Source organism: Hirundo rustica, chromosome 3, assembly GCF_015227805.2.
Source record: "Hirundo rustica isolate bHirRus1 chromosome 3, bHirRus1.pri.v3, whole genome shotgun sequence".
NCBI classification, from domain to species: domain Eukaryota; kingdom Metazoa; phylum Chordata; class Aves; order Passeriformes; family Hirundinidae; genus Hirundo; species Hirundo rustica.
In genome coordinates this window covers 42,439,800-42,451,420 of record NC_053452.1, presented here as the reverse complement: position 1 = coordinate 42,451,420, position 11,621 = coordinate 42,439,800, and the positions used below count along the sequence as shown (strand labels likewise).

Sequence of the window (11,621 nt, the reverse complement as noted above, 5' to 3'; positions counted from 1 at the left end):
GGGCGGGCCCCGGAGCAGCGCGGCGGCCGAGAGGAGGCCGGCGCCGAGGAGCCGGCGCGCAGGGCGGGACGCCGCTCCCCCTGCGCGCCCCGGGAGCCGCTCGCTGCGCCCGGCCGAGCCCGGCCCGCGGCGGCGCGGGGGGAGTCGCTGGGGGCGGGTGGAGCCGCCGCACCGCCCCCGAACGCCGCCGGCACCGCCCGGCGCTCCCGCCCCGCCCCGGGCACGGCCGCGCTCCCGGTATCGCGAGAGCGCGCGGCGGGCGGGCTGAGGGGAGGGCACGGGGAGGCACCGGGGGCGGGGCGTGAAGCGGTTTGCACCGCCTGGAGTTAGGGAAGTCGTCCTTCGGATGCGCTGAGATTGATGTGAGATGTTTGCTGGAGGATAGGTGTCACTCCGTAGGTTAGTGGCAGATTATTTGACTGTCGGCATAAACCTGACCCAAGATGACGGAACAGAAAAGTCGTATGGCAGAGAGAGAGAGACAAAACAAACAAACACCACCCCACCCACCCACCCAACACTGTTTTTGAATGCCCATTGATTTCAACAATTACCTTGACTTGGCTGAGCTGCTTAAGATCATAAACAAGAGTGAAAGGTTGAAAGTGAAAAAAACCCTGCGTAGAGTGCATTGTGTTCTAAGAGGTTTGAGAGAGCTGGTGCATGTACCCCAAGGGCTTGTGTGCTAACTGAGCTAATGTTCTGTTTTCAAAGCCTTCTAATTTCACAAACTCATGCAACTTGTTCTCTTCATTCCTAGCTCAAACAAACTGGCTACAAAGGGCTGCCAAATGCAGATGCTGATAAGTTTTAGCTTTTTTTAAACCAGTTTTGTTTGTATAAAGGCTTTTATTCTGTTTAATACATTAAAATGTTAAAGTTGTTAGACCTCATTTATAAAGTCTTCATGTGGTTGAGTATTGAGACCACTTCACATATGCTGTTGGACACAAAAGCATGATAGGGTAATGAACTGTTTTTCCAGCAGTCTTTCATTTTCCACATAAATGTCAATTTCACTGGAGGTGCTGCGGTGGGTCCAGAGAAGGGCAATGAAGCCAGTGAAGGGTCTGGAGCACATCTATAGGGAGCAGCTGTGAGAGCTGAGGCTGTTTACCCAGGAGAAGATGAGGCTCAGGAGACCTTTTCACTCTCCACAAACATGTGAAAGGAGGATGTAGCCAAGTGGGGCTGGTCTTTTCTCCCGGCCAACAAAGGGCCAGATGAGAGGAAATGGCCTTAAGGTGTGCCTTGGGAGGTGTAGGTTAGACAGCAGGAAAAATTCTTCACAGAGCGGGTGATTAGGCACTGGACTGGGCTGCCCAGGGAGGTAGTGGAGTCACTGTCCCTGGAGGTGTGTAAGGAAAGGCTGGATGTGGCTGTTAGTGCCACGATCAAGTTGACACTGGTGTTCGGCCCTAGGTTGGAGTCAATCATTTCAGAAGCCTTTTCCAACCTAATTGGTTCTGCGATTCTGTGATTTCAGGTAGTTGGGTACCCAAGGTGTGGGGATATGTGGAGGTAAGGTCTTTTAGCATTGTGTTGCATAGAAACAGGACATTGCCAGAAGTGTTTCATGGGGGTGTGGTGAGGTATAAAATTCTCCCTGCACACTTACATGTCAGTAATGATCAGTTAAGAAGTCAGTCCAAGATCTCTGATACTTATTTGGATTGGTACTAACTCCTTATTGTTATGGACAGTAGATTGTTGAAAGTATCGTAGGTACAAACATTGAAAGGTGAAAATAAAGTCAGGTGAAAATTGTAAGAAAGAGTACTGCTTAGCTGCCTATAAGCAGTTACAGAGACACAACATGTTTCAGAACAAGTTCTTTAAGACTCCCAGGGCTTGTTTGCATGTCACAATAGCAGCTTTTTTTGTGTGTCAGCATTTATTTTATCTTTACCAATAACTAAACTGTCATGACGCATTCATGACTCTATCACTCATGAAAATTGTCACCAGCATATTAACAATACAATTTTCTCTAGTATTCACAGCCGTGAGTCACAGTTCAGAAAAACAGTGTCATGTGCACTGCACTGAGTTGCCTCTGTGCAGCTGGTTCTCAATACAGTGGCTTTATCCAAATTCACGTGCACACACAAAAGGGAATTTTGACTGGTACTTTCTCCAGGCAAAACTAACAAACACAGGGGGACTAGGTTGTCAGTGACAATATATATCAGATGCTTATATAGGGCAAAAATACTTGTAGTGTTAATTACAGACAGACACAATAAAGACATTCCAACAGCAAGTACCTGTTTAAAAAGCAGTTGAGGTTAATATTGACTGGTCTGCATCAGAATGGTTTAAGTTGGTGCAGATCAAAAACTTGATCATAAAATCATAACTCGGGTTGAAAGGGACTTCTGGACTCCTCCTGTCCACTTTCCTGTTCAAAACAGTTCTGATTAAATTGGGTTGCTCAGGGCCATGTCCATTTGACTCCTGGACAACACCAGATGTAGGGATCCACAACCTAGGGATCCACAACCTAGAAATCCACAACCTCTCCTCAGAAACTCATTCTGATATTCAAACACTGTCATGATATTTAAACTGATTTGTTATAACCCTAATTGGGTTTTCCCAGGATCCAGTTTATCACTGAGTGTCTCTGAGAAAAATCTTTCTTTCCTGTATGTAGTTTCTTACCTAATTATGTAGTTGTAAGCAACAATAAAGTCTCAGCTCTCCAGGCTGAAGAGACCCATCTCTCTCAGCCTCTGTGTACATCATTTTCTCCAGCTTCCTGACCATCTTCCTTGCTCTCTACTAGAATTGCTCCAGCATGTCAGGATCTTTCTTTTACCAAAAGCCCCAAAACTGGACACAGCACTGGAGGTGTGGCCTTACAGATGCCAAAGAAAGGGGAAGGATCACTCACACAACTTGTGGCTATTGCTGCTCTCTATTATGAACAGAGCCCAGGATGCAGTTGGGTGCCTCTGCTGCAAGGGCACTGTGGTGGCTCATATTCAGTTTGTCCAGCAGAATGTCTGGATCCTTTTCAGGGGAGCCCCTTTTCAGGGGAGCCCCTTCCCAGAGAGCCATCCTTTAGCATTTCATCGTGCATGGAGTTACTCTGTGCCAGATGGGGATTCCACTTGCTCCACAAAATTGTCATCAGCCTGTTTCTGATTGTTCCCCCAATTTGCTATCATCCAGAAACTTGGGGAAAGTAGGTTTGTTTTTCTTCTTGGTGATGCTGCTTCACGTGCTGTCTGTGCTCTGTTCTCTGCATCACAAACCCACAGATGTTTTGGGTTGGAAAGAACAAAACAAAAATTTAGTCTAACCCCCCTGCTGCGGGCAGGGAGACATTCTAGTAGACCAGGTTGCTCAAAGCTTCATCCATCCTGGCCTCGCACACTTCCAGCGGCAGGGCATCTACAGCTTCTCTGGGCACCCTGTTCCAGTGCCTCACCACCCACATTGTAAAAAATATGCTCCCTCCATCCAATCCAAATCAACCCCTTCTTAGTTTAATATCTTTGCCCCTTGTCCTGACGCTAAAGGTCTCGGTAAAGTTTCTCTCTGTCTTTGTCTTTATATGCTCATATATTCACAGGGCACTATAAGGTGTCCCTGGAGCCTTCTCTTTTCCAGGCTGAAAAAGTTCCACCTGAATATGAGGAAGAACTGTGCAGGTGACCATCCACTGGAACAGGTTGCCCAGAGAGGTTATGGAGTCTCTCTCAAGATATGGATGTGGGGATATTCGAGAACCGTATGGATGCAATCTTGTGCCATGTGCTTTAGGATGACCCTGTGTCACCGTGAAACACAAAGAAATCACACGAAGACAAGAGATTTCTGCAGAGGTTCTTCTGATCCAGCTTCCAGCTGAAAGGGCGGAGAGAAGAGACCCCTTTGTTTATTCTTTTACTTTTATACATTTCTGGATCTAGCAGAAGATTGGCTTTTTGGGGCTTCCACCCCTCAGCCTCAGTGGCCAGACGAGTTGTCAGTTACAATTGTTTTCAGGTTAGAAATATGCAAACAAAGGACAAAGAATGAAAAACAAAGGGTTTGTTTATATTACTTCTGTGGGAAAGGTAGAAAAACTGCTCTAATATTCTACAGTAACTAAAAGATCTGACTCCATTTATGAAAATCAAAAGGCTAATAAAGAAACTCAGAAAAACCAGGGTAACAACCCTGCTTGAGCAGGAGGTTAAATCAGATGACCCACTGTGGTCCCTTCCAACCTAATCCACAACTCCAGTTCTGTGAAGAACACCAAATCTCTTTGCCTATCTTTACAGGAGAGATATTCACATCTGTCCTTAGGGTCTCGATTCAACAGGTCCCTGTCTATATCGTGATGGGGTCCCCAGCACTGGGTGCAGTGCTCCAGCTGGCATCCCACGAGTGGAACGCGAGTGGGGCGCTCCTGCACCTCCCGGCCATGCTGCTTTCTGTGCAGCCCAGGGCATCGTTGTGGAGAGCCAGGAAGCGGCCCCGGGCGGCTGTCGCCGGTCGCGGGGCCCGTTGGCCCCGGTGAGAGGACAGCGGCTGCCGCCACGGGCCCGCCGCGCTCCGTGGGCGAGCGAGGGCTGCCCCGCCCGGCCTCCCGTCAGCGGCGGCGCTGCCCTGGTTACGGGCCCGGCCGGGCGCGCCGGGGCCGGGGCCGGGGCCGGGGCCGGGGCCGGGGCCGGGGCCGGGGCCGGGGCCGGGGCTCTCCGCCTCCCAGCGGCAAGGAGCCCCGAGCGGGATCGTGACCCCTCGGCCCCCGCGGTCAGGACGCGGCCGGCGGGGGAAGGCGGCCCCGGCGGTCCGGCTCCACCGCGGGGCCGCTGGCAGCCGCAGGATGGAGAGCGGCGGGGCCCGCTGCGCCTCTGGAGGAAGCCGTGATCCTGACATTGTCTGCGAAAAACACCTGTTTAAAGGCAAACTGCCTGAGCCCCTCTTTCAGCTGGCGTGCAGTCACCACCACTGTGCCTTCCCTGTGAGTCCCAATGAGTTGTGCGTCTGGAACACAGCCACCGCTCAGGTAAAGCTAGAATAGAGCCCTTCGTAGGCTGCTACTTTAAGCTAATATATAAATAAAATATTTGCGGGTAAGTAGAAGTGTCAGGTTTCGCTTCAATGCTGGAAAGGTACTAGCATTTGTTAAGAACTTTTTTACTGTGAGAAGAATAAAATGAGCTGTTGTGGTGAGTTGGCCCTAGCTGGTAGCTAAACCATTACCCAGTCTCCTGCTGACTACTTCCGAGCAGGTAGGAGAGAGCATAGGATGGGAAAAAGTGAGAAGTCACAGGTAGGGACAAAGATAGTCTAATGAGTGAAGGGAAGAGAAGAAAAAACAAACCGTTATACCAAGGCTGCCACCACCCCCTACAACCAGACTAATCCCAGTGCAGGCTTTGAGCCACCTTAGAGTCAACGTTCCAGCCGCTCAACACCTTCTTGCATGCAATACCCCAGTTCTATTGCTGAGCATATGGAAGGAATATCCTTTTTCCAGTTCAGCAAACTGAAATATTTGTTCCAGCCGTGTCCCCTCCCAAGCTTTTATGCATCTTCAGCCTATTATTGGGAAAACTGAGAAAAAGTGGGAAAAAAAGAGAAGGGCTCAATGCTGTGCAAACAGTATTTGGCAACAGCCAAAACATTGCTGTGTTACCGTCACTGGTCTTGTCACAAAATCCAAAGTACTGTGCCACACAAGTGGCTATGACAAAGGTTAACTCTATCCCAGCCAAACCCAGTACAGCTACATTGCAGTTTGGGTGATTTTGAAACTGTGAACAGGAATTGGTTAATGTTTTGTTAATTTCATGTACATTATCCGTTTGTAGTTTTATATTATTCATAATCTTTATTTGAAGTGATTCATTTAACACTTCTTTATCTACGTTTGTCAGCCATTATATTTGTCAGGGCATCATTGCTCAATTTCTGCATTGTCTTTTGGAAGTAAAATCAATCCACTTCTGGTCTGCTCTGCCTCTCATGAACGTGTGATAGTGTGGAATCTTGATGAATGTACACGGAAAGTGCAAGAAGGTAGGGTATTTTTTATATAATTTATATATGTCATATATATAAACAAAGAAGTGATGCAAAGGCAGCCATTCACCACTGATAACTCAGGCCAGTGTCCAGCCAGTTTCTGGGCAACAGCCCCCCCAACACCTCCTTTTCTCCCATTGCTCCTTCTATAACAAGATTGTTATTTCTGAGAAGCACGCCTCAGCCACTCCGCCTCAGCAGCGTGAACAGCCATACGAATTCTGTGTTTCTCTCTTGCTCTCCTTGGGCAATGCCGAGTTGAGCCAGGCCGGCGGCACAGCCCGTCCTGTCCTTGTCGCAGGCAGCGGCCCCGGGCGGCGGCGGCCCCGCGGCGATGCTGAGCTGGGGCGGGAGCTGGCCGAGGTGCTGTGCGGGAACCAGCGCCTGCGGCAGCCTCGGGGCAAACGGAGGAGCGCTGCAGAGGCAGCGACTTTCTGCCGCTGTAGAATAAAATGTAAAGGAGGAAAATCAATCGTAGCAGTACTGCATAATTAAACATGCAACGCCAAAAAATTTCCTTTTCTGGAATACCTGTGGAACCAGTGTTTTGTATCCTGCTTTGCCTCTCCTTCTGTCTCTGGAACACTGTCCTCATGTTTGCGTGTGAGAAAGACCAATCTGATTTGGGAGAAGAGTGAATGACCGTGTATCCTGATCACCGTCTTGGTTTGGACCCTCAGCCAATGGCATTAGATTCTAGGGAGCAGGGCTAACCTCTCTGTAAGCTTAATTTCATTGGAAAGTAGAAGAATTAAGAAAAAGAAAAAAAAAAAAAAGAAAAAAAAAAAAAAAATAAAAAGAAAAAGAAAAAAAAAAAGAAAAAGAAGAAGAAGAAGAAGAAGAAGAAGAAGAAGAAGAAGAAGAAGAAGAAGAAGAAGAAGAAGAAAGAGCAAGATCCCCTGTCATGATTCACTGGATTCCCAGTGGCAGTCTGTCCCCTGTTGATGTCAATATTTAAAGCTGGGCATTGTCCCACACTATTAAAAGTTTTCTCCTTGTTACCTATAGTTACAGATTTGCTGATGACTTAATGTGAGGGGGTTCTCTTGTACTCTGCTCCACTTTGAATCTGCAAATCTACATAATATGAAAACTAATGTTGTAAAGAAAAGTTTAACAATAGCAGTGTTTTTTATAAAAAACGGTCAATATTAAATTTTAATCCATGTAAGAGTAACATAGAGAATTCAAGGGTGCTTCAGGAATTGGGAATAAAATGGGGCTATGAATTTTCAGAAAATTAAACTGGAAGATAGGAATAGAAAGTAGCAGAGAGATAAATAGTATGTGTAAATTTGATAAAAAGGCATTTAACATCCAGATTGTCTGCTGCTTGATTTTTTTATTTTTCTCTCCATCTACAGATGCTTTAGGAGATGCTGTAGAGTCTTTGTCTGCACAGACTGTCCTCTGCATATTCCTGGCATGTTTTCTCATATTATTTCTTATAAAGTGTATCAAAGTAGTTAAGGAATTCTTTGTGTGACCTTGACCTGTTAATCAATTGTAAAAAGACTCCACAGCATGTAATATAAAAGCCTGAAAGCACCTGTAATTGTGCTTGTATTCTAGATAATTTGTTCCCTATGAAATCCTAAAATTTAATGACATATCCAAACCATCCTCACATCATTAAAAGCAACATTATAAAATAAGGATCAGCAGAAACCAATCTGCTTGAACCAGTGAGATGACCAGAATGAAATCATAAAGACAGGATAGAAACATGACCTGTTCTCACATCTAGTCTTACCTGACTCTGTAATAATATTTAGTGGTGTACTTTCTCTTTCAGCCTTTTCCCACAGAAAAATTAATACTGGAGAAGGAAAATCCTCTTTAGCTGAGTGGCTGGCATATTCTCCCAGAAGTGTTTTTCAAAGCCATATTTTTCTGGGCTTCCATTAGGATTTCTTTTCTCCAAAATGAATGTGGCACTAGTGGGTTCCATGGGCACATCACCCTACTCCAAAAAGTCTTTTTCCTGGCAGTCTTCAATGTAAGCAAGAAATCATGGTTTGATGGGAATTATTAATATCATAAAGAGATCCAAATCATGTCTAGGCAACAAGGCAGATGGAGGAATTCTGGTGGTCCATAGCTGTATACTTTTCTTTCCAATACCCTGGTGTATCTAAACAGTGTATTTTTCTGTACATACTCCTGACAGCAACTGGGACAGCTCTGTGGTTAGTAACTGCTATGTAAAACTTCTAAGACTCTCACTGCTCCAGATTTTTATATTTCATTGAGTCTCATTAACAATGCAATTACTGCAGGGTTTACACCTCGAGGAATTGTTATAGGAACTCTTTTGGGAATGGTGCTTCATATAAGATTTAGTCCAGATGATCAACAAGTGGCAGTATGTGCTGGAAATCAGATCTACATGTTAAGTGCAAAGGTGAGATAGCATCCTTTGTAGCCATGGTACTGGTATTTCTTTTACTCATTCACTTTCAAATAAAATCATGATACAGAAATGCTAGTAAAATTAAACAAAACCATTCATTTTGTGTCATAAAATATGTAGAAACTTGTGCTTTATAATGCATCGCATATCAGATAGAAGACTAGGCTTAAACAGTTGAAATGAAACATAGTTTCAATAACTTAGAAGCAGAAAATATTCTTAGGTCATCTGAAAAACTATTCCTGAATCATTCAGTCTGAAGAAGCAAAAGTAATGTGTAGTAGCTGGCTTTGCCAGCAGGATGGTATACAGGGCTTCAGTTTCAGTAAGAAAAATCTTGCTGAGTAACACTTTGAAAACAAATCTGACAATGTATAGCAAGAGTCATTAATTGTTAAAGCAGTAAAATGTCAATTTTATGTTGAAGTCTATTCTGTTTTTATTTTTGATTAATCACAGAATGAAGCTATACTAGCTGAATTGGATGGACACCTGGCTCCTGTGACTGCTGCTGAGTTTTGCACATGGGAGAAAAGTATGCTCATATCAGTGTCAGAAGACAGAACCTTTAAGGCAAGAAAATTGTAGAGATGGACTTTAAAAAGACTAATTTAGTGAATATGTGAAGTAATCTTATTTATTCTCCTTTAAATAGGCTCTGAAGATTAAGCAAAAATATCTTCGGCTTTATGGAGATAAGGACATTGTTCTTCAAATTACTTGGGAAATTATAATAAAAATTACTTACTCCTTTTAAAAAGAACAATGCAGGTTTTTTATATTCAAAACTTTGCACACTGAAGTATTAACTTCAGTGATTATTATCATCTGGCAAATAGAAATAAAATATTTTGGTCAGTTTGGCTGTAACTGAAGTGTTTCAGGTCTGCTGAGCTGAAGGAAAGCATTTCCCTTTGAGTCTGCTGATATTGATTAGAATTTTCCCTTTTGGGATTATTGGACTGGGTTACTGTATGCAATGCACCCCCTTCCCTTCCCTTCCCTTCCCTTCCCTTCCCTTCCCTTCCCTTCCCTTCCCTTCCCTTCCCTTCCCTTCCCTTCCCTTCCCTTCCCTTCCCTTCCCTTCCCTTCCCTTCCCTTCCCTTCCCTTCCCTTCCCTTCCCTTCCCTTCCCTTCCCTTCCCTTCCCTTCCCTTCCCTTCCCTTCCCTTCCCTTCCCTTCCCTTCCCTTCCCTTCCCTTCCCTTCCCTTCCCTTCCCTTCCCTTCCCTTCCCTTCCCTTCCCTTCCCTTCCCTTCCCTTCCCTTCCCTTCCCTTCCCTTCCCTTCCCTTCCCTTCCCTTCCCTTCCCTTCCCTTCCCCTCATGTATGCCTTTTCGTAAATTTAGCTAAAATCACTGAGTTATCAACCTAAGAAAAGAGAATCCATAAAAGAGGATCTTTGTGTATCCATATCATGTGAGTTTCCCCTTTTTCACCAGGGGTGTTTATCAGTTGGACAAAACACTTCATAGATGGAAACAGGTGCCGAAAATTTTTTCTTTCCTAAGAACATCGGTTTCAATGCTGCAGTTCTCTGTTTTCACCACGTGATGGCTGTTAAAAGTTGTGTTCCCCACAGATATCTAAGTAGATACCTATCTTTTTATATATATATATATATAAATAAAATTTATTTATTTTTTTTTAAATCTAAAGGTGTGGGACTATTCTACCACCCAGTTGATCTATCAGTCAGGAATAATAACAGGTAACTTATCTATTTTTAAATGTATTTTTTCATAGCAAAAACCTCCTATCTGTAAATAATAATCTCTGATTATTATAGAAGTTTTGTGTTGATTTAATGAAAATAAATCTCGTAGACAAAGTAGTAGTAAACATATTATCCTTTAAAGCCAACAGTAAGTAGTTTTTCCTTTAAAGTCTACTTCCCAGTGGATTGTTTTAGTGTACTTTCATAAACAAATCTGCAAACCGTGCCACAGTTTCTTGGGTGACAGGGTGCAGGAAACCACTGCCACGGCAGCTTAGGTGACAGGCAGTCCAGAGACCTGCAAACAGAAAGCCCTCAGCAGCACAAAGGCTGAGGCACAGAAAGCTCTGTGCAACCATGAGAACTGCAGAAAGGGCTTTTCCCCTCTGTCTTTATGAACAGGAAGTTCAATTCTGTGTTATGTATTTTAATTAAATATCTGATTTGTGTCTATTCTAGAAACGCTTTTATATTTCTTTTTTTGAGCAGCGTTTCCTTTGCTAAGTCTGCTAATTGATGACGTAAACAAACAGATCATCACTGGATGCTCTGAGGGACAGGTAAGAATTGTTCATTAAACTCAGTCTCTATGTCAACAGTCAACTATTATTGATGCTTCTGTCTATAATAAAGGTGCACCACCCACTTAAGTTTTTGAATTGTTAAAAATGTTATTTTAGTAAGCATAATTCAGTGCTTTTAGTGTAAACCATAAATAGTAAATAAGACCTTGATTGCAAAACAGAAGCTTTTTCCTGAAAACCGGGAAAACTTTTAAGAGCACAATCAGTGATTATCTGAGGAGATCTCACTGAGAGGCTATAAATACATCTGTTTAAAAGAAAAAAAAAAGGTGAAAAATAGGATTCTCTTATTTTGGCTAAAATAAGAAATGCATGACAAATGCAGGACAAAAATGGAAGAGGCTATGATTTCAATATATGGGAATTCTAAAAAAAAAAAAAGTGGTAAATATGAATATGAATTTCATGCCTTCCTTAATGGTAAGAATATATTTACATTATTAATTTCCAGATGTTTTCCTTCAGCATTACTGTTCAGTAATTCTGAAGAAAATTAAAGCTTTGACTGCAGTGGTGTCTAAAACAAGAAAGGTATAAACGAAATTCATGCACATGACCCAGTGAGCAATTACATGCATGTTACCTGTGATTTTTAACTCTGGGAAATAGTCAATAAGAAGTTTTTTTGAAAACACATAAACATGAGGAAATTAGATGTTCAGTTCAAACTGATCATTCCCGCTTTTACTAATTTTGAATATATTATCTTTGATTATCTTTAATAATCTTAGAAATGCATATAATTGGAGTTTTTGTCCAAGGTGAGATGCCATATACAAAAGTTCACTAATTACATCCATGGTTTTAAATATTGGGTATTTAGTTTGTATTCATGTAAGCTTTATATTTAGTGCCAAAAGGTTACTGCAAGAGCTTTTGCTTT

At 43.5% G+C, this 11,621-nt stretch overlaps 1 protein-coding gene across 1 annotated transcript in view; it reads left to right on the top strand.

Annotated features, from left to right (window-relative positions):
- Window positions 1-4,822: 4,822 nt before the first annotated feature.
- Window positions 4,823-11,621, top strand: part of WDR27 (WD repeat domain 27) — a 100,227-nt gene continuing 93,428 nt past the window's right edge. Inside the window, exons 1-6 of the mRNA XM_058420052.1 lie at window positions 4,823-5,005; window positions 5,880-6,021; window positions 8,307-8,431; window positions 8,900-9,013; window positions 10,097-10,148; window positions 10,644-10,714. Coding sequence (XP_058276035.1) covers window positions 4,823-5,005; window positions 5,880-6,021; window positions 8,307-8,431; window positions 8,900-9,013; window positions 10,097-10,148; window positions 10,644-10,714 — 687 coding nt within the window. The remainder of the gene's footprint in view (window positions 5,006-5,879; window positions 6,022-8,306; window positions 8,432-8,899; window positions 9,014-10,096; window positions 10,149-10,643; window positions 10,715-11,621) is intronic.